The sequence below is a fragment of the Aureobasidium subglaciale genome, assembly GCF_000721755.1.
Source record: "Aureobasidium subglaciale EXF-2481 unplaced genomic scaffold scaffold_13, whole genome shotgun sequence".
Taxonomy (NCBI): Eukaryota; Fungi; Ascomycota; class Dothideomycetes; order Dothideales; family Saccotheciaceae; genus Aureobasidium; species Aureobasidium subglaciale.
The window spans coordinates 115,320-135,252 of record NW_013566982.1 but is presented as its reverse complement, the minus strand read 5'-3'; the positions used below and the strand labels follow the sequence as shown (position 1 = coordinate 135,252).

General features: G+C 51.5%; 9 protein-coding genes across 9 annotated transcripts; 5 read left to right on the top strand and 4 right to left on the bottom strand.

The window, feature by feature from the left end:
- Nucleotides 1-134: 134 nt before the first annotated feature.
- Nucleotides 135-976, bottom strand: AUEXF2481DRAFT_267298 (uncharacterized protein). Its single transcript, XM_013487540.1, has one exon. The coding sequence runs from the start codon at nucleotides 894-896 to the stop codon at nucleotides 345-347; it is 552 nt and encodes a 183-aa protein (XP_013342994.1). The 5' UTR covers nucleotides 897-976; the 3' UTR covers nucleotides 135-344.
- A 79-nt stretch (nucleotides 977-1,055) lies between these two features.
- Nucleotides 1,056-2,363, bottom strand: AUEXF2481DRAFT_66546 (uncharacterized protein; the record flags this gene model as incomplete). Its single annotated transcript, XM_013487496.1, has 2 exons — nucleotides 1,056-1,462; nucleotides 1,568-2,363. The coding sequence occupies 2 exons, from the start codon at nucleotides 2,361-2,363 to the stop codon at nucleotides 1,056-1,058; spliced, it is 1,203 nt and encodes a 400-aa protein (XP_013342950.1).
- A 948-nt stretch (nucleotides 2,364-3,311) lies between these two features.
- AUEXF2481DRAFT_30284 (uncharacterized protein) lies at nucleotides 3,312-5,447 on the top strand (the record flags this gene model as incomplete). The annotated part of the gene is made up of 4 exons (XM_013487360.1): nucleotides 3,312-3,318; nucleotides 3,382-4,052; nucleotides 4,112-4,762; nucleotides 4,815-5,447. 4 exons carry the CDS (start codon nucleotides 3,312-3,314, stop codon nucleotides 5,445-5,447), a joined length of 1,962 nt encoding a protein of 653 aa, XP_013342814.1.
- Nucleotides 5,448-5,699: 252 nt separating this feature from the next.
- On the bottom strand, nucleotides 5,700-7,687 carry AUEXF2481DRAFT_5796 (glycosyltransferase family 59 protein; the record flags this gene model as incomplete). The annotated part of the gene is made up of 3 exons (XM_013487294.1): nucleotides 5,700-6,790; nucleotides 6,843-7,497; nucleotides 7,556-7,687. The coding sequence occupies 3 exons, from the start codon at nucleotides 7,685-7,687 to the stop codon at nucleotides 5,700-5,702; spliced, it is 1,878 nt and encodes a 625-aa protein (XP_013342748.1).
- A 270-nt stretch (nucleotides 7,688-7,957) lies between these two features.
- AUEXF2481DRAFT_30282 (uncharacterized protein) lies at nucleotides 7,958-9,426 on the top strand (the record flags this gene model as incomplete). The annotated part of the gene is made up of 3 exons (XM_013487359.1): nucleotides 7,958-8,935; nucleotides 8,991-9,219; nucleotides 9,281-9,426. The coding sequence occupies 3 exons, from the start codon at nucleotides 7,958-7,960 to the stop codon at nucleotides 9,424-9,426; spliced, it is 1,353 nt and encodes a 450-aa protein (XP_013342813.1).
- An 866-nt stretch (nucleotides 9,427-10,292) lies between these two features.
- Nucleotides 10,293-11,432, top strand: AUEXF2481DRAFT_40876 (uncharacterized protein). The gene has a single exon (XM_013487408.1). The coding sequence runs from the start codon at nucleotides 10,346-10,348 to the stop codon at nucleotides 11,162-11,164; it is 819 nt and encodes a 272-aa protein (XP_013342862.1). The 5' UTR covers nucleotides 10,293-10,345; the 3' UTR covers nucleotides 11,165-11,432.
- Nucleotides 11,433-12,974: 1,542 nt separating this feature from the next.
- Nucleotides 12,975-13,841, top strand: AUEXF2481DRAFT_266565 (glycosyltransferase family 1 protein). The gene has a single exon (XM_013487539.1). The coding sequence runs from the start codon at nucleotides 13,112-13,114 to the stop codon at nucleotides 13,823-13,825; it is 714 nt and encodes a 237-aa protein (XP_013342993.1). The 5' UTR covers nucleotides 12,975-13,111; the 3' UTR covers nucleotides 13,826-13,841.
- Nucleotides 13,842-14,334: 493 nt separating this feature from the next.
- On the bottom strand, nucleotides 14,335-15,857 carry AUEXF2481DRAFT_5792 (uncharacterized protein; the record flags this gene model as incomplete). Its single annotated transcript, XM_013487293.1, has 4 exons — nucleotides 14,335-14,377; nucleotides 14,434-15,467; nucleotides 15,527-15,738; nucleotides 15,791-15,857. 4 exons carry the CDS (start codon nucleotides 15,855-15,857, stop codon nucleotides 14,335-14,337), a joined length of 1,356 nt encoding a protein of 451 aa, XP_013342747.1.
- A 1,218-nt stretch (nucleotides 15,858-17,075) lies between these two features.
- On the top strand, nucleotides 17,076-19,383 carry AUEXF2481DRAFT_66377 (uncharacterized protein; the record flags this gene model as incomplete). Its single annotated transcript, XM_013487480.1, has 4 exons — nucleotides 17,076-17,178; nucleotides 18,774-18,889; nucleotides 18,948-19,200; nucleotides 19,253-19,383. The coding sequence occupies 4 exons, from the start codon at nucleotides 17,076-17,078 to the stop codon at nucleotides 19,381-19,383; spliced, it is 603 nt and encodes a 200-aa protein (XP_013342934.1).
- Nucleotides 19,384-19,933: the final 550 nt, after the last annotated feature.

Here is a 19,933-nt window from a genome sequence, read left to right as displayed (position 1 = left end):
TTTGTACTTCTGCACGATCGATGTGAATTCGTGCCAAGCTCTGGTTGTTGGTGTTGTTGCTTTGTCGACGACTCTGATCCTAAAACTGGTTAGAAGTTTGATTAAACCACAAATGTGCTCACGAAGTCACCACACAATGGCAGCAACAATCAAGCAGTTATACATGACCCTTCGTTAGCTAATAGTAGCTCTGGTTCTACATCTAAAGGCACCATATCGCCAAATAATATCTTACCCATCAGTCAAAAATGACTTAGACAGGGTCACCCCACCCTCTACTACAGAAATCGATTTTCTCAAATCCCAGTTTACCAAATTAATCGATTCCACGAGACCAAGCAGGATTAGGGCTTAACTGCGACTTGTGCGAACACGAAATACAGTATACGGCAGTCTCCAGCCGCATCGCAAGAGTAAAATAAAATAAAATGTCTTGCTTCCAATATTTCCATCAGAGGATCGACATGTTCAACCCTAATGATCGACAAGTCGCTTTTGGCCGAGCCTCCAGCCCTGCATTTGTGACTGACTGTATGATGCAGGTCAAACATTTGTCTTGAAACATCGAGACTAGATCCTAGAAAGGACAGAGAGCGTTTCTTGGAACAGAGAGTATGGTTTAGAAAGAGTGACATTGAGATAGAAATGTCAGAAAATGGGATGGTGTAAACCATCGGGTTTGATATTGGGCAGAGAAGAGAAAGTGAACAAAAGAAACGCCGGTCCTTTAGATGCATATCATCCGAGCCTCCAATAACGCCAGTCGCTCGAAAGAAAACGAAGAAGCTCATCTTCAGGATGGAAGAGAGCGGAGAAAAGAAGGTACGGAAAACATTGTTCAACACACCAGGGATCATGGATGTACGACCATTAGATGGGCACATCTCTCGAGCCATCACCTGCGTGGTCGCGGTAGGAAGATCTGTCAGGCTTGGACCATCTGCGTCTTACTCCATCCTCTCCGATGGTCTACCAAGGCGCCCAAATATTCGGAGTGTATATCCCCTGATAGGCCTAGTCGTCAGACCAGGATATATACGGCCACTCTCGGGATTCTATTCGGTGTTGAAGCCACTTTGCGTCTCGCTTCTTTCACGGACAGAATGTTGTCTGACCAGAGTGCCCTCGCCTCCGTTCTCCAGGTCAATGTTGTAGATTAAAAAATCGCCTTCGCTAGTGGCGACCATGACCTCTGGAGCAGCTTCACCCATAGCAACGACACTCTTTACAGGAGCTCCGTTGCGGCCCTTGGGTATTCTTACCCAGGCAAAGTCGCGAGTTGGTTCCCAGATCTCCGTCACAGCGTTTGGCAAGTATCCTGCAGCACGCGACACCAGTGACGTCGAGACGTTCTGCGAGGTGCGACGGACCATAGACATCCAACCCGGACCGCGTGATGGTTTCGCGGACGGATCTGCCGGAGAGTCACCAAGATTCGAACTTGACGAGGGATCAGATGAGTCTGTGGGACTGTCGCTGCGATCACGTTGAAAGCGTCGCGGGGTTGTGGGAGCGTCAGAGGGCGCGTCCGAAACAGAAGCCGGCACGGCATTGTCGCGAGAGAGACTGAAAATGTGGACGGTCTCTGTTGCACTCGAGACACACAACAAGGTGCTCGTTTCGTTGAAAGACATGCAATGTATACGAGCAGGCATGCTGCCTCTACGGAATTGGTAGAGCTTCTTGGCGGATGGAATGGCAAAGACTCGGATGATGGTGCCCTTCTCCGAAGCTGTAGCCAAGAGCGTACCTTCCTTGTTCATGGCGATGCAGGACAGAGGCGCCTGGTGAGCAGAAATGACCTTGACCTCTTGCATGTCGTTTGCGTCGTACAGCATGACATCTCCACCCATTGGTTCGGTGACTCTCGGACCGGACGGAGGGACATGGCTTGGAGCTGGCTGTGCAGTGTATTCCTTTTTACGCATGGGGTATGCGATGTAGTTGTTCTTGCTGTCGGGAGAGAGGGCGCAGATGGCGTACGGGTTCGAGGGAGTGACGATTTCCTCGAGGACCTTCATGGACGATACATCGTAGACGAACATGAGATCTTCCATGACGACGAGGAGACGCTTGCGATTGAGGCGGACGGCGCCGACTCTGGCGGGAAAGGTGAGCTCGCATACGGTGGTCTGACGTTTTGTGTTGATGATGCGCAAGAGTCGCGGAGAGAGAACCATGGCGACGAGCGAGGTGGAGAAGAGCATCTCGAGGATGGATATGTCGCCGGACGCGCCATTCTCGGTAAGAGGGGTTTGGAAGACGAGAGCGAAGGGATTGGTCGAGTAGACGCGCATACCATCCGTTGTCGCGACGGCCAGGAAGCTGTGGTCCTGGTTGAAGGTGATGTAGTTCAGCGCCATGATGGGCTGTGGGCCGACGGCGACGTGGATCTAGTATTGTCGATGGAGCGGGCGGAGGGCTGCGCCCATAATCTCAGTCCAGCTTCCAGGTCTGGGTCGGGGCACGAGCACGAGCACGAGCACGAGCAGGTCGCAGTGAGCTTTGGCTATGGAGAGCTACAAGTATGCACGTCAGTTGTTGATCGCACGTCAAGCTGCACGTCAGTTGGAGCACAGAAGCCCTGGACGGTGGACCGAGGGACAAGTCACCCCAGCCCTCCTTCCTCTTTTGGATTTTGCATCTTCACCACCGGAATGCGAGCCACGAAATAACCTAACAACGAGCATACTAAAACCTTCTTTTCCATCGCAGCCAACTCTAAGATCCATGTGGGTATCCAGATAGTTGTGATTACGAGACGTGTTGTGAGCGAGTTGTGAAAGAGCGCAGCACGACCAGGAAGGAGGACATGTCATGGCACGAGCAGTCACACAGAAAAAATGACTCGGCTACTTAGCCCTGATCGCTGCCTCGTGGTGCTCGTGAGTCTAAATCATGAGGGCTTACTCTAGGGTTTGCACACAGTTAGGGTATCGAGGTGGTGGTACTGCGATACTGCAGAACCTTGCCCTATAGCACTGTGCTCGTGCCTGAAGATGCGTGGTGATGGTGAATTTATACAGGAGGAAAAGAAGCAGCAAGAGCGCTGCGACGGGGCAGATGCAGTCGGCATACGACGGCTAGCTGGCGTAGTGGGCGGCTGTGCGCCTCTGTGGTCCTCCTCTCTGCGGTCGCAAGCCCGGCGACGTTGATTCAAAGAGCCTCACCAAGACACCATCACGCAGCGTAAACCGTCGTCGGTCTGCATCAAAAACTCAGGGCTTTGTTAGGGCTTAGCGGTTGTCAGTTTGGCAGCCCTAGATGCAAGCCGGCCTTTGTCAACGAGATCCGACCCAGATACTCCTACTATGGCGTGTGAGTTCGGGTGAGATTCCTGTCCTGACAGAAGCACCGCTAATACCCTCACGCGCCAACCAGCCCTCAATGATGCCTTCTACCAGGGCCATGGAACGAAGCGCCCAAGAGACGACGTCTCGCCCATCTTTTACGACCAAGAGAACCTCGTGTCGCAGAAGCGTTACCGTCCCGACCACCTCTATACCAACGACCTGAACCCCTCGTCATACCTCGCTGCACCCTATGACCCCTTGGCCGTGTACAACAGGCAGCCTGACACCGACTTCTCCCTATATCAACCTCACCCGCACCTCGCCTCCGCCCATCCGCATTCCCTTCCGAACCCTCACTTCGACGCGCCGAACACACACATAGCAGCCCAGCCCGTCCAGCACCACCATCAGCAGCAGCAGCAGCAGCAACACCCCTCCTACTGGGCCCTGCCTGTCCAGCGTCTGCCACAGCAGCAGCCTCTCCCCCAGCTGCCGTCGCAACCCCAGCTGCAGCCGGCCTTCCAGCCCCAGCCCCAGCCACAGTCGCTACCGCAGACTCCTCAGCAATACTACACCATGCCTGCTGATCACGTGAACGCTGCCTCATATCCTGGCACTACCGATTGGTGGCAGCCGCGCCCTAGCCCTAGCAACAGTGCAATCGACGCCTACAACTACCAGGTCGAGGAGCCATGTGTCTACGGCACTGATGCAAGTCAACATCTAAAGTTGCAGAGTCTAGCCACTCTAGACAACCTCGTACGTCGTGTCTTGCATATAATCCTTTCTCTAAACAAAGTCACTAATCAATCCCACAGTCTACGCAGATCATTCTCAATCTTGCCAAGGGCTCACTAAACGACATTCTATTGCTCACCGCTGGCCGGGATCATGAAGGAAGTCAAGCCTACTTCACACGGCGAACCCTGTTTGACCAAACGCGTAAGGTTTACGCAAAGAATGCAGTCTTTATTGACATGCACACCCTGCCTGCCTTTACTGCCTCGCAACAAGAGGTTGTACGCAAGGCAAATCGCGCCATCTTCATTTCCAGTATCCTCGAGGGTCACGACATCAGCTTCTTCGACCTGGATTCCCGCTTCCTGGAAACCTTCATCTGCCCTGGCCAGCGCCTACTCAAATGGCAGGGTACCATCTTCTTGGAGTTGAAGACACAGGCCTACATCGCTGCTCTAATGAACAATGATGGCCCAGCAGAGTCTCTGCTCGATGAACTGTTTCCACCCGACTTGGCCGACCAACTATTGTCTCGCCATCCGGATACCCCCAATCTTGCACCCAGTGAGCAAGACTTCCTCGACCGAGCACGCTCTAGAAAGCAATATTTGTTTGACGAACCTCAATACGAGGCATACAGTACCCTGCCTCGCAAATACGGCTGGCACGACTTTCTACGAGAGTTTGCTGTCTCGCTTAGCAAGAACGTCGAAGCCGTCATCAATAACCCGGTAAGTCACGTCAGCAGCAGCGATCATCTTCGCAGCCACTAATCATGCCTAGGCGCGAACTCCTGTCAGTCAACCTGGTATCATCTCACCTTCTTTCAGAGCCGGAAGTCGTGGAACCCCGGGATCAGGCAGATTCGGAAGTCTGAGCAGTCCTATAGCTGGTGCTCAAGACTTGAGCAATGGCCTCAATGGTCAGAACAGCCTGAACCAAGACAGCGCCCAGCGACAGCCGACCCCATTACGGCCAATCCAAAGATCTCCAGACATTGGCCAGTCCGCCACTTCACCAAAGCCACGATCAAAACCAGCAAAATCAGGTGGTAGCGCTACACAACGTCAGCCCTGGAAGCAAGAAGAAGAGGACGCCCTGATGGCCGGTCTGGCCGAAGTCAAAGGTCCCCACTGGTCACAAATCCTCAGTCTGTATGGTCGCGGTGGCAGTGTGAGCGAAGTCCTCAAGGACAGGAATCAAATACAACTCAAAGACAAGGCCCGCAATCTCAAACTCTACTACCTCAAGATGGGCAAGGAGGTTCCCGAATGCCTACGAGGAGTCACAGGAGAGTTACGCAAGAGAGGTGGTGCACGTGTACGTGCCGCTCTTGGTCTGACGGATGATGATGATGCGGCATCGAAAAAGGGATCGAGATCTGGTACACCGCTTGATCCGACACTGAAGGCATGAGCGAAAGACCTTGATGGTCGCGCTATGGTGGCATATGTATAGAATACTTTTCAATTTTGTCGATAATTATCTTAACCCCTCCTCCTTTGTCAGGCGCCTTTACTGGCTTGTCAAGTAGAACATTCTTTGCTCGCCATCACCATATAGACTTTCATCTGTGTTGACAGGCATACAAAAGTTTCCACGTCTAAGTATTTCGAAATTTACATACAACACGAGTCTATGTTTTGCGAGATATGGCTTCTAGTAGGATCACCACATGAACCTCTGCGTCTTTCCAGGCTCCTGCGGCCACTCAAAGCCCCAATTCAAAAAGATATATCCAACACCAGTATTAATGATACCAAACCACAGCGTCTCCAAATACAATCGATGATCATGCTCAGCCCACAGCACCACATAGAGCCAATTCGCCCAACTCTGATGATCAATGTCCCGTCTCTGCCTCTCTTTATCCCACCATTGTTTCCAATTCTTGTGCGTGGGTCTGGTGATGAGGGAAGCGCCTGGATGGGCTTGAGGAACACGAAGTCGCCACATGATCCAGGGGAGGATGAAGTAGCGGGGTTCGACAAGGGGAGCGGTGATGAGTTGGAGAGCGGAGACGAGGAGCCAGATGAGGACGAAACTTATGGCGCTGCCTTCGCCAAAGGAAGCATCGTTGAGGCGGAGCAGTTGGCGTTGGTCGGAGTTTGAGGATCTGGAGAGTTTGGACTCGGAGGGATCCTTTTGGGATGCGAGGCCTTTGCCGTCGTCTTTTTCGTCTTCTTTGATTTGAAAGACTTGGGCTGGCGCGCCTAGGGCTTGGAGGACGGACCAGGCGCAGGACATGTAGATTGGGATGGCGAGGTATTTGATGATGGGGTGTGCGAGTAGGTAGCGGAAGACATAAAAGGTAAAGTGTCTGTTGTCGGCGAGGGTGAAGGGATGTACAATGGTGTTGTACTTGACAGTCACTGCGATAACCAAGACGAAGCCGACGAGAACAGCAGGTCGGGGCAAAAACTTGCGTCTGCTGAAGATCAACAGTGGCTCCAAGACGGCCACGAGCGGAACGGTTGCGAAAACGGCAAGCAGTCCTTGCGCGAAGAATGGGTATGTTAGACCGAAAGAAAAGAAGCTGGTATATGCCCAGATGTATAGCATCTGAGGCAGATGTAATGTCGCAACGTGATTCGACTTGTCACCGAGTACGACTCCGCCGTTCCAGAGAACGAAAGAACCGAAGAGTCCGAGTACAAGGACATAAGGCCACACGAGACGTGCAATTCGAATCAGTGTACGAGGAAAGTACAGAGCACGCAGAGCCAAAGTCACTACGGACATGCAGGTTAGCCAGAAGTCTACGTTCTCGTCAGTACAATAATCGAATGTGAGAGATATGTATCGACCGACCATCCAGTATAGAGTCACGCATTTGAGGGTCGTAGAAAGTGCCGTTTGCCCATGCTTGCAAAACAACAGCCTTGCCTGTGCGTGGTCTATTGGCCTCAACATCGGTGTGCAGAGCGCTGAGTCCAAGCAGAGCGATAGGAAACACGCCGACCCAGAAGATGTTGGTTTGACGGAACGAGAGGGAGATGAGGGCCAAGACAACAGATGCGCAAGCCTGGAGGAAGGTGCAAGGGCCGCGAGAGTTAGTTTCCAGAAGGTGTCTTACGAACAGCAAGACACTCAGTGTGGACGCGACATCGGTGTAGTAAAGAGCGCAAAAGAAGAACAAAGGTGGGAACAAACAGATATTGAGAGCGGAATGGATCTGTTGAGGACATAGAGTGGTCGAGGGAAGGAAAAGAGTAGACTTTTGGGATGGCAATTGCTTAGAAGACCGCGGCGAAACTGGAGGAGCAGTGTGCAGAAGAAAGAAGAAGATGGCGAACAAGCAAAGAGCGTTAACAGCTCTCAGAGCGTCCAGATCGCAGCGTCCAGTAATTTTGTAGAAAAGGACGGATAGAAGGTAGAGGCCAGGAGGAGTTGTTATCTTTGCATCCCAATGCCAGTAGTTGCCATTGCAGTATTGCTGGACTTGACCAACATGGAAGACCTCATCCTGAACAGATGGTTAGACGGACGTTCGGGGGACATTCGGTGGGAAATGCTTGACATACAAGATATGGCTCGCGGACTTGATTAGAAACAGCACCGAACCAGACGGCAATAGCGCACGGTAATGTGACCAGACAGAGGAGCAGTGGCAGGGAATTATGGGCTATACGCTCCTCATTATTCCTGACTGGCATTGCGACGAGTAGTCTTCAGCAGGGATGGGGTTGTAGAGGCGAGATGATCAACACGGTAGATGCCAAGATGAGAGCCAGAAGTTGATTCAGCTCACCCCACGTCTTGTCGCGACGTGATGGGCTTGACGGTTGGAGGCTTGTTATAGTCACTAGGCAGAGACGATAGAGCGAGGGTGATAATCCTACACACTCGTATATAGGTCGGTCTATGAGCTCGCGGTGTGCCTGACTCCCTCGATCGGCTCGCGCGTGCAGGGGTATGGCTCTGCTATGAACGCGCTCAACATCCTCTCGGGACTGAGTCCTCCACCCACACCCACGCCGCCAGCCACTCCGTCCCGCTCGCGTACTGGAAGCACGACGTCTTCGAACGAGAGGCCCTCCTACTTCGACTCCTTCGACAAGCCTCCGCCACCCATCTCGAAGCCGCCGTCGTCTTTGTCCTCCACATCAGCATGGCTCCTTCCCTCGCGCGTAGCTTCGATGCTCGTCACGACCCTTGTCGCAATCCTTGACTTTGTCACCATCCCCTTTCAGTACCTCCTCGCCGCCCTTTACGATAACGACGGCAAACTCTCGCTCCTCGTCCCAATGCGATCCATGCGACGCTTGTTCTCGCCCCAACCGGGGGAGCCGACGCCAGATCTTCCACCAACAAAGCTACAGACACGACCTCGGGGCACATCTATCGAGTCCACCTCTTCAGACTTGGTCTCCGATTCGGACGCCGAACCATTTGCCTCGTTTGAACAAGGTCCCGCCAGCAACACTCGCTCAAAGTCCTCGACCAAGGACGAAATAGCTCCGGCCAAACGATCCATCCGCATCAAGCTTCACAACAACGAGGATGCTCTCCGTCGCAGGCGCCAACGCAAGCCTACCGATGCCGACAAGTCGGAACAAGACAAGATCACTGCCGTCGCCAATTCTTTGAAGTCGCCCTCAAACTCGGCTGCTACAAAACTCAAGTATCCGCGTGCGCCTGCTCCTCCACGACCACTCGTGCCGAGACGACAGCCTTCTTATGTCATGACTTATAACCCTGAACCGCCCAAGAAGACGCTCATCATCGACTTGGACGAAACTCTCATCCACAGCATGGCCAAAGGAGGTAGAATGAGCACTGGTCACATGGTCGAAGTCAAGATCCAAGGCCCCATCGGAGGCAATGGCATGGCGCTCGGTCCTCAGGTTCCCATTTTATACTACGTACACGAGCGCCCGCACTGCCACGATTTCTTGCGCAAGGTACGTCTACATGCGCTAGCCATTGTCACATCTCTTGCTGATCGTGTCCGACTAGGTATGCAAATGGTACAATCTCATCATCTTCACTGCATCAGTGCAAGAATACGCAGATCCCGTTATAGACTGGCTCGAACGAGAACGCAAATACTTTAGCGGCAGATACTACCGCCAACACTGCACTTTCCGCAATGGCGCATACATCAAAGACTTGACGCAGGTCGAGCCTGACCTGAGTAAGGTTATGATTCTCGACAACAGCCCTTTGAGCTATATTTTTCATGAAGGTGAGTCAGCCCGATGTTTTGTTTTGACACTGCGACTTTGCCACTGACAAGGCTTTCTCAGACAATGCTATCCCGATAGAAGGCTGGATAAGCGATCCAACGGATAACGACCTTTTGCATTTGGTTCCCTTGCTCGAAGGCCTGCAGTATGTGACGGATGTACGAGCTCTTTTAGCATTGCGGCTTGGACAAGCGGAACGTACATAATACAGATCTTCCTTTTTCTTCTTCTCCTCTGCCTCATGGCTCTAGCACTGCATGGTTTCATGAGCGATCTAATGTCCAGAAACACCTTTGACTCGTGTGACCTTGGAAACTAGAGTTGTACAAAGGCGATATCTATAAAACTCGATGCTCGATTCATATTTGCAATCACCACACTTGTCTAGATCAGGGGTATGGCAGGCAGGCGACTGTGAATCGGAGAAACACGTGAAGCACAACTGATATGGAAATATGACATACCACAAAGCGATAGAGATGCCGCACACATGACAATCCTTCGGCTTGCAAGTTTGCATCCTTTTACCCAAGTTTCGAATCAGGCCTCGATATAGCAACAATCTAATGGAAGCCAAGACCAAGTCCAAAATAAGAAAAGCCGAGGCAATTAGAACTCAAGTGTCGATCAATAAATCCTTCTGTTGTCTGGCATGGCGGTATCCCCCTCGCCCTGTTTCAAGAGCCCACTTTGGACAATTGGCGACGAGGAACGCCGAAATAAAACAGGGTTTCGGTGACTTTGGTCACTGGTTTCTTAACGCAAGTGGTGTTTACGACTAATTTCTCTTTCTCATCTCTGGAGTGTTTTTGAGAGACAAAGGAAGTTTTCCTTTTGCTTTGTTCATGGATATGTTTCGAGATGAGGGCTCTTTTTTGTGTGTGTGGGGGTTTTGATTGTGGAGGATGGGGGAGTTGGGCTTGTGATTTTAGGCCACAACATCAACTTGTTTGAGTACTAGCGTTAGGCGCAGCATGAGGCAGGGGAGCGCAATCCTTCGAAAAAGATGCGGGTATAGGTATATATAACACAGACATCTTTCTGTGATTTCCCTCGTTTTTGTTTTACCTTTCTTTTCCAGCGTTCAAATCGAAATCAATCAATCATCGGTCTAAATTCCTAAAGATGCGTTTTTCTCCTGCTCTTCTTTTGGCTACTTCTGCCATGAGTGTTTTGGCTCAGGAGACCTCGACTACTTCGCTTTTCCTTGGTGGACCTTCCATCTCTGGACAGGAGTATGCCGGGTCTGTGGTTACGGCTGGACCTAGTGAGACGGTCTATGCACTCGTCTGTACAGGGTCTGCTTGTTACAACGCATCTACAATCACTGTAAGTCCCCCTACCAATCCTGATGATGTGTTGGTGTATGTTAGTCTGGGATGTGTCCAAACGACCCTCAGCCATGGTAATACCGTACCCGGTATAGAGATGTCCAACAGCTCTAGCGTTGCACAAGCAACATTTGATAGAAACACTCACGTTACAAATCGCACAACATACCAACCGGAATCACAGCAAACCTACACCGTCGGCCCATCCACTTTCGCCCTCGACTTCGTCACAACAACCCTTGGTGTTGAAGCTTCGGCCTCCGAGACTTGCAAGATTACCGGCACGGAAGCTGCTGTCTGTACCTTTACCATGAATGTCAATATCCCCGATGTCACAGCATTGAGTATCGAGAGTTTTGTTACATTGTCGGGTACTCTGTTCAACAGCTTTCCCGTCCAGTTGACCGCTGGCCTTGAAAAGTTGGCTTCTGCTACAGCTCCAGCTTCTGCTACTGGCAGTGCTTCTGGTTCTACGTCTTCTTCATCGTCGACTCGTACTGCTTCGGGCAGTGCCGTATCGTCCTCTGCTGCTGCTTCGGCGAGTGCTGCTTCTGCTTCGGACAGCGGATCTGTGAGTGTCGTGCTGATTGACATATCTCGACGCTTGTACTGATCCTCGAAATTTAGGGCGCATCTTCGATCATGTCAAACGGTAGGAGTGGTGATGTTTTGGCTTTGGTCATGTTCACGGCTGTGGTGGTGTCGGTTGGCGCCCTCGTGATCCTGTAGATTCACACAGATGATGACATTGATAGAGCAATAGCAGTCTGGCGTTCATCATCGCAAAAGAAAGCCTTCATCTAAGTAGTAGATGAGACTGTTGCAAGATCGTGATGTTTCAGTCCCAGAAATAGTGTTGAAATCAACAGTCGTGGTATAATGTCCTGATCGAAACGTTGCAGTGTCAGTGGAGTGATGGAAGGAGAATTGATAGGCCTTCCTGTTGAGTTCCGATGACGATCAAATCATGTTTTCGTTAGTCTCAGTGGCCGAACAGACTTTTCGCGCCGAGTTTTTCAATAGCATGTTAGACAGTAGGCAGTTGGCGCTCCTCAGCTAGCTTTTCGCATTTTGTACGCTCCGACTTTGGTACAGAGTCCGATCCATCGAGCTCCCTTTTGCGTGCTACCAGATCTTTACCTGTGGTGATATCCTCGTAGCCCTCCGGCATAGCTTCAGGGCCAGTGACATTGCAACGAAAGCATTCGTAAAGTCGCCATCATCTTCTTTCTCATATTCTCTCCCCTTCAACTTCATCCAGATTTTGGCGCCTCCATGTCTCGGCAGTAAACACTTACTGCATTGATACTCGATCCTCTCAGGATAGACGACAGGCACATGGGTCTTCCAAGGCAGTCCTTTTATCATCCGCCCACGGTTTGATAGCGCCAAACGGAGCCATCCTCTCAACTTGTATAAAGTATCATAGTTCCAATTCTTTGCACTTGCCAGTCGCGTTCGCGCTTGGTGTCTTGCCCGGTTCCTAGCTCTCCAGAGCCACTCAGCGATGCGCGCTTTCTCTCTATTTTCACGCACGACATCGAAGTACTTTCGTTCTCCTTCCTGCTAGACTGCTGCCTGAAACCTGAGAGATTCTGATGTGTTGTCTCCTTGATCTCGGGTCGCTGCTCAAGTATCCTCGGTGGTGTTGGAGTTTGAGTCACATGCTGAGAAGAGTCGGAAGAAAGATGGCGGCCACCTGGATATTAGTTTCCGGTTTGCCAGCAAAGAACAAGATCCAGATCGTAAAGAAGATTCAGAAGTCCACCAACGTAGCACGTGGTGATGGGCGATGGAGTTTCTCAAAGCTGTTGTCATTTTCATGCTGGACGCGCGCAGATCAGGACAGGAAGTGTCGCTCTGGAAGTAGTGCTATGTTCACTTGAACGTGACGACCAAACCCTATTGCTGCGATACAGCGTAGGCAGTTCTAGCTTGCTACCAGTGACTAGCTTGGTCGCGTTTCCGAGTGCAAGGAGCAGATTTTCGGAAGGAAGTCTTCCGAGTTCATCGCCCTGACAACATGCGGGGGTTGCGAGCAACGAGATGAAGCCTTCTGGGAGGCGAAGATTACCAGCTCAATCGTCAACAAAAACCAATATCAAATATGATCTGGAGAAGCATCCAGTCTTGCCTTCTCATAGGCGTTTTTTCTAAGACGAACGTCGCGGTCGAGATGTGCACGGGACCCGCCTCTGACAGAAGAGACGGCAAATGTACGCAGAGTAGAAGAAAGCCATAGTGGGTTACCGATGGCGACGTGAGGTTTCCAGAGTGGTCGAAACATAGTGTCGGGTAGTATGAGTAGTGTTGTAGCGGTGGGAGAGATGTATGAAGAAGCAGCCTTCTTCACATGTCAAAACCTCTCCACACTTTGTCGTCTCTTCGACCGACAAGCAACTCCTTGACCAAGCACCGCTCGCACAAACATGCAAAACTTATAGTGTCAGGACGTGCAGGAGATTCCTGTTTTCTATATCCACGACACCTGTTTACTGCTCATTGTCACGTCTGAAGTACACCATCGCCCACTACCACGAGTCGACGTCAACACACCACCATGGCCCTGCTCAATGCCCCTGTTCTGGCAGTCCTCGCAACATTCGCCCTATTCGCCCTCCAACTCATAACCCTCCGTCTCCTCTCCCTCGCACCACAACGCCGTCCCCCACCGACACCCCGCCAACTCGGTACACCCGCCCACCTCCTCATCGTCCTCGGCAGCGGCGGCCACACGGCAGAAATGATCTCCATGCTGCGCCGCAGCAACACTTGCTCAAAGTTCTCCCATCGCACCTGGCTAGTCTCCTCCGGCGACAGCTTTTCCGCCGCCTTTGCCAAGGAATTCGAGCAAGAGATGGGAGAAAAGAAGGGCACGTATAGAGTTGTGGAGGTCAGGAGAGCGAGGAAGATACACCAGAGTCTGCTTTCTTCGCCTTGGACTTGTTTGTTGTGTTTGTGGGATTGCTTAAGATGGCTGAGACCTTCTTCTGACAGGCATTATGGATACCCGGACTTGGTCATTACCAATGGCCCTGCCACGGCTACCATCTTGGTCTTTGCATCGGTCTTGTTGCGCTTCCTTGGTCTACAAGGGAGTGATGGTGCAGGAGAGATGCGCACAATCTATGTTGAGAGTTGGGCGAGGGTCAAGAGGCTCAGTCTGAGCGGAAGATTGCTTTGTTGGCTTGTGGACCGCGTGTTGGTGCAGTGGGAGCAATTACAAGGTGCTGGAGCTGGTGGAAGAGCCGAGTTCAAAGGTGTCTTGGTATGAAGCAACCACGATTCCTCGATACGACAAACAACACTACAAGGACGAAGTCTCACTCGCTCTCGACGAATAGAGAGCATGCCTCTGACCTGCCTTGCTCCAAGAGCACGCTTGTGGCCGAAGTGAAAATACCACTACTCGATTTCGACAGGACTTTGAACGCCGAGCGGCACCGACAATCTCACAGACTACGCCACGCTTTGATCGACGCAAACTCTCGATGGCAGCACAAGGCGAGAAACATGTCATTCACATAAACTGCTATCTCCAGAAGACTGAACAACGCGCGCATCGAACATGAGGCAAGGCGGTGCACTTCCCCTGAAACATTTTCGTGTTTCCATCCTCCTTCTTTCCACCGTCACAAAAACTCCCAGATCTGAGAAAAACGAGGCCATACTGGCAACAAGGCTGAAGTTGATTAGAAATCTTGAGACGCAAAAGGAGAAACAAATTATCTCAAAGACAGGAGAATATCACAGGGCACGGTCATCCTTTTTGAGACAACCGACTCAGTATAATTGGAAGTAGGTTCCCAAAAATGGTACTGCAACACTGTAGATAAAATTAGCATGGATTTACAGTGCATGGAAGTTGAACAATCAACATACCCCATAGCCATAGTGGTCAATATGCCCAACGTTGCTCTCTTCTTGATCTTCTCCTTACGAATCTCAATCTCGGTGAAACGTTGTCTCTTGGCCGGGCGCTCGTCGACCTCTGCAGGAGCGAGTGCGGCAGATGAGCCAACTGGGTCGAAGTCCGGGAAGGAATCGATCAGCTGCTCGTCATCATCTTCAAAAGCCTCGAGGGCCTTGCGCTTCTTGCCAGGGGTACGACTGGCAGTCAGCTTGCGCGCGGCATTAATGGCGTCCTTGGCCCGGTCAAGGTATTCTTGAGCATCACCCGGTTGTGCGAGGTCGGGGTGGCTGGCAGGAGTAGTAATGCTTGCGTGGATGCTCTCAGTGGGGGTGCCTCCGTTGACTGCGGGCGTGATGATGGTCTCAATGTCGACCTTGACCGTGTCGTCAGAGCGAGCACTGAGAGTGACAGGGATTTCGGCCTCCAGCTCGGCTTCCGCGTCTGCTTTGGCGGCAGCTTCACTAGAGGCAATGATGGAGTCAAACTTGGCGGACTCGGGCTCAAGCGATGTCTCTAGTGCAGCGGAGTCCTCGATAATCTCGGCAGTAGGGGCGAGCGTAATAGTTGCTGCGGGCTTTGCGCGTCTGGTCCTCCTGGGTGTTGCGATTTTACGGCTAGGAGTAGGAGGAGCCTTTGCAGGAGAGGCGGAACGAAGAGTACGGCGGCGAGTGGTGGTCTCTGTTGGAGGAGGGAGAGTGGTTGCTTCAGAGGTGGGAATGACGAATCGAGGAGGTGTTGCGATTTTCTTGTTGGGGTCGTGAGTTCCTTTGGGGATAGGCTCGGGGTCGAGCAGGGCCTCAATCCAGGCACGCATACCGTAGGCCTCGGCGAGAGTCAGAGCTGAGGTTGGGGGAATCCAGACGTTGCCAGCAATTTCTTCGCTGTCGGTCTCTGGGAGCGACTTGATGTACTTCTTCTCGGTTTCCTCCTCCTCGAGTGACGACCAGGGGAAAGCAGCCTTGTACATGCCAGTCGCGCTAATATAGCCATCGTTGGAGCGTCTCTGTGAAAGCCACGTTAGTGGGAAAGCGTCGATTTGCGTGAATTCAATCATGTGCTTACCATCAGAAAGTAAGCTTCCGGGTACGACTGGTTGCGGCGCGACGGAGCGAAGATACCACTTCCTTGCAGGTCTTTGGGGAGAGGCACACGCAAGTGAGCATAGTCGAACATGCCCAGGTTGGAGGGCTTTGTCGCATTCGAGGTGCCAATTTGGCCCGCCTTCACTGTGAGCTCCGTCTGTCCCAATCGGCGCCTCTCGACAAGAATCTCGACTGTTTCCCATCAGCCATGTGGTCAGAATGTCATGTCTAGCTCTCGACGTACGTGGTGGGGTGTGATGATCCTCGACCAGAGGATTCCTCTTCTCGGGCAAGTCGCGTTCCGCGTCCATTGTGAAGATCGAGCGCGTCGGCTAGGTTGTTTTTGTAGTTGGGCGCAACTGATTCGGTGGAAATGCGCCTGTGCGACGACAGCGTGGGGACAACTTGACTGCGGGCGTGGGTGAGTTGGGCTGGACGCTTGAGGAATAAAGTGGACGAAGGTGGTGAGGTCAAAAATGGTCAGAGACGCGAGCGCGCTGCTACCGGGAATGCAAGACCTACGCAATAGGCAGGCGTTGCCAACAGGAAAATAACGTCTGTGGGGGGGTTGGCTTTGACTTTCACCGACATCACTCACTTTTGGTACGCATCAGGGAAACGCCTACAAAGTGAGGTGAGCGGCTGAGACTTCCTTTGTGACCTCTTGCTTCGTCTCAAGCTTGCTGTTGTACACTTGAGTCTGGCGGGCGTGAATTCAGCACGACTGTCTCAAGGTCTTGTCTACTGCGAAGACACACGGGAGATTGCAACACAAACAAGCCAGCTTGCGGCATGCGAGAAACAATAATACTTACCTCTGTACTCACCGACAGCAACAATTGTTCATGTTAGCACGGCCACGGCTTTTTACAGATCGTCTCTGCCTAGTTTAGTGTCGTACGAAACCATACTGTTAAAGTACGTGCGTGCATCATCTCTCACAGGCTTGTCTGTTATGAGAACTTGATGCTTTAGTCATAGCGAGACCGAGCTATACGATACACTGTTCAAAACACCCGGAACCTCGTTCTTCACTCTGTGAAACTCGTACGTCGAATGTAGATACCGATGGACGAAAGTGCACGAAAATTGTTCTGGCGAGTCAAGGTCAAAAACCTAGCTTCCAGCCACCTTGCTCTTAAAGACCCCACGTCGGTCGTAGCTGCTAAAGTTCACCATAACAAACACTCTGCTACGACAAAGGCACAATTTGGCCGCTCTCTATAGTTCCATTCCACTCTGTGCTTCTCTGCCAAAGGCAGGTTCAGGACTAGACTTAATTTATTTCTCAAACCGCATTGACCTCTCCCTTCGTGTCCACGTGATTTCCAACTGAGGCGGTGAAGTCGGGCGGGTCTGACGTGTACTGAGCTAAATTCCAGGCCAGTCTTTGGGCTCCACAAACGACACCTTAAGCTTCCCTCCCTGAGCATCTAGCTCGCACACTCACTCACTTGCCTCCTTATCTTGATCCCAATTCCTGCTTGCTATCCATCTCCTTTAAGACCAATTCTACCTACACGTCGACAATGTCTGGTGCAGCTGACTTCCACGAGGACGAGCTCCGTCCCGAGACCACTGCTGGTTTCAAGGTTGGAGAGAAGAAAACCCTGGAGGAGTACCAACAGCTCGGTGAGTACCTTTGAGTTCATTTTTGCTTGTGGTTTGTCTACGATCTGGAGGCACCCAGTTCTCTTCTTCGAAAGTCTCCGTCTGCGGCGGAGGCAATTCACCTTGAGACCTTCATATGACCCCTGGCCCCTGGTCCTGGAAATCTGAAAGTTTTGATACGTGACTCAACACGTCCTTCTCATCTCTATCAGTGGAATTACTACGAATGTCAGATTCTGAGAAAGCCGCATAACATGAACATTAAATTTGCCGATTTGGACTCGGCCGATAATGATTATTTTCAACCACGATCCAAGTCTCGAGAGGCAGACGATCGAGCTCAGAGTAAATCTTCCACTGCTCCAATGACACCATCCAGCAGACGCTCTAGTAATCGCAGACAGCCATGGATCGATGCAAGAAAGCTATCGGATGAGCAGAAGCAGCAGCACATCGACGCGGAAATCCAGCGCAAAGCTCGGAGGTCTTCTGTACGAACAGCATTAGAGAACACCATTGATATCTTCTCCAAACCAGCATCAACCAGAACCTCCTCTAGAACCGCTTCAAGAGACGAGGACGAGCTAGCTCCGGAGTTCGTCCGAGCCATGCCAGGAGATGAAGCTTTCAAGCCTGCGAGGCGCACTGTTTCAAACGATCGGCGAAGGTCTCTTGTTCAGGGACTACAGAGTCTTCATAAACATGACAGTATCATGGGCCCTCACGATAAAGGTGTGTTGAGCAGATACTCTGGTGGTCGCGATCGAGATTCCAAGATACCACGCAAAGAGTCTTATGTTCGAAGTTCAATTCCGAACGCCCTGCTACCATCCCCCGATGATGATCGAAGATGGGCCCGACAAGTCCTACGATGCTACTCCTCCACGATGGATGCTTCTCACTGCGATGTATTCACCTGGCATGCAGTTGAGCGAAAGGACGACCCCGTACATCTCATCATCTGTCACGGTGAGATGGTCTTCATGGATCAGTACGGCAAAGAATTGCCTGGCCAGCCTGAAATTACACACCAACTGGAAGCAATTCATCTAAGGGGCCCGTTACGGCCAGACTACGAAGGGTATGATGTTCCTCTCACACGCATACCGACAAGACAAGTTGAGGAACAGACTGCCGAACACTTCAGAGCTATACTCGAGTGCAATGGCTCTGAAATCTCGAGTCCGCCTACTACAGTGCAAGTCGGTTGGTGGCTCCACAACTCGCCAGTATATCGCATGAAATATCGAGAGGCCGAATTGTGGATGACTATTGACGGTCGCAACATGCCAAATCGACCTGCAATCTCCGAGCAGATCAAGCAAATAAAGGAGATGACGGACGATTCCATGAGAAGCGATGATTCTTCCAGCGATATATCCCCTGGCCACATTGGACCACATGAATACCTGGAGACCCGGGTCAGTAGACAGGCCATTGAACAAGAGGACCGAGACCTTTGTAGACAGACCGAAGGCCGTGGAAAATCTTGGACTCGCCGCTTCTTCCGTTGGATGGGCGCACGGTGAGCGGCCACGCTACGCGATGCTTCTGGCTTCATTCATTCTTGCGCAAACTATATACGTTGTGATTGCTGACTATGCTTTGACTACTAGACCAAAACGATGAGAGTTTGAGAAAGTGGAAGGAGAGCCTGGGTATCGGCTCTGGTACCACCATTGGTGATGCCAGCGACCCTCGCAAGGTCATTATCGTTTCTCTCGGACTTGAGGTACGTTGAACTGTTTAGGATGTGTTGAGCATCGTAGCTTATATTAGCTTTTCTCCAGGTTGAGGGCCGTCCCGACATCATCATCGACCTGTCTTCCCAAGGTGCTCTTGAGTCTCTCAAGTCTAAGCCCTTTACCATCAAGGAGGGTGCCACTTTCCGCATGAAGGCCCGCTTCAGAGTTCAGCACCAGATCCTCTCGGGCATGAAGTACGTTCAGGTTGTCAAGCGTATGGGTATCTCGAACAAGATGCAGGAGATGATTGGCTCGTACTCTCCCAACACCACCGACAAGCCCGAGTACGAGAAGAAGTGTAAGTGGTGCGACGACACGTACCTAGTTGCATGCTGACATAATCAACACAGTCGAAGCAGAGACCGCACCTTCTGGCATGATGGCTCGTGGTCACTATAACGCCGTCTCTAAGTTCATTGACGATGACGAGCAGACCCACTTGAAGTTCGAGTGGTCATTCGATATCAAGAAGGACTGGTAAACGAAGACTACATCGATACAGCCTTTTCTACTTCTTGTCAAGCAGCATTAAGGGGGGGCTCAGGATTTCTTTCCTTACGCGCGTTTCAACGGGTTGATTTGTTTCTTCTCTCTCTATCAAGTTTCCTCATTTCCAGCATGTAGGTCTTGAGTTTGATACTCGGACTTGACACAAAATGCATTCTGCTTTCTCATCCAGCTTGATGCAGTATTCTGCTGCCTATCACTTACCAATATTTTCTTGTAGAACGTGTTACGGCACTCGGCGTCCTCTTTGACGAGCTGTTCTATTCCATTTTAGCCAGAGCATGGCTATTGCGTTCCGTCCTTCGTGACTTGATTCAAGCCGGACTTGTTAATAGGTCTTGACAATATGACGCAAGAGTGGCGAGTTTGTGATCTGTACAATTGCCCATGAGCTATTCGTGGTCCAGACAGTTTGGATGAAGTTGACAGGATAGCCGGCAGCTTCTCGCTTCTCGCTCATGGGTGTGACTTGGGTTCACAAGCCCGATCTAGCTGTGGCAGACCAGGGCTTTGAAGTGTTGTTT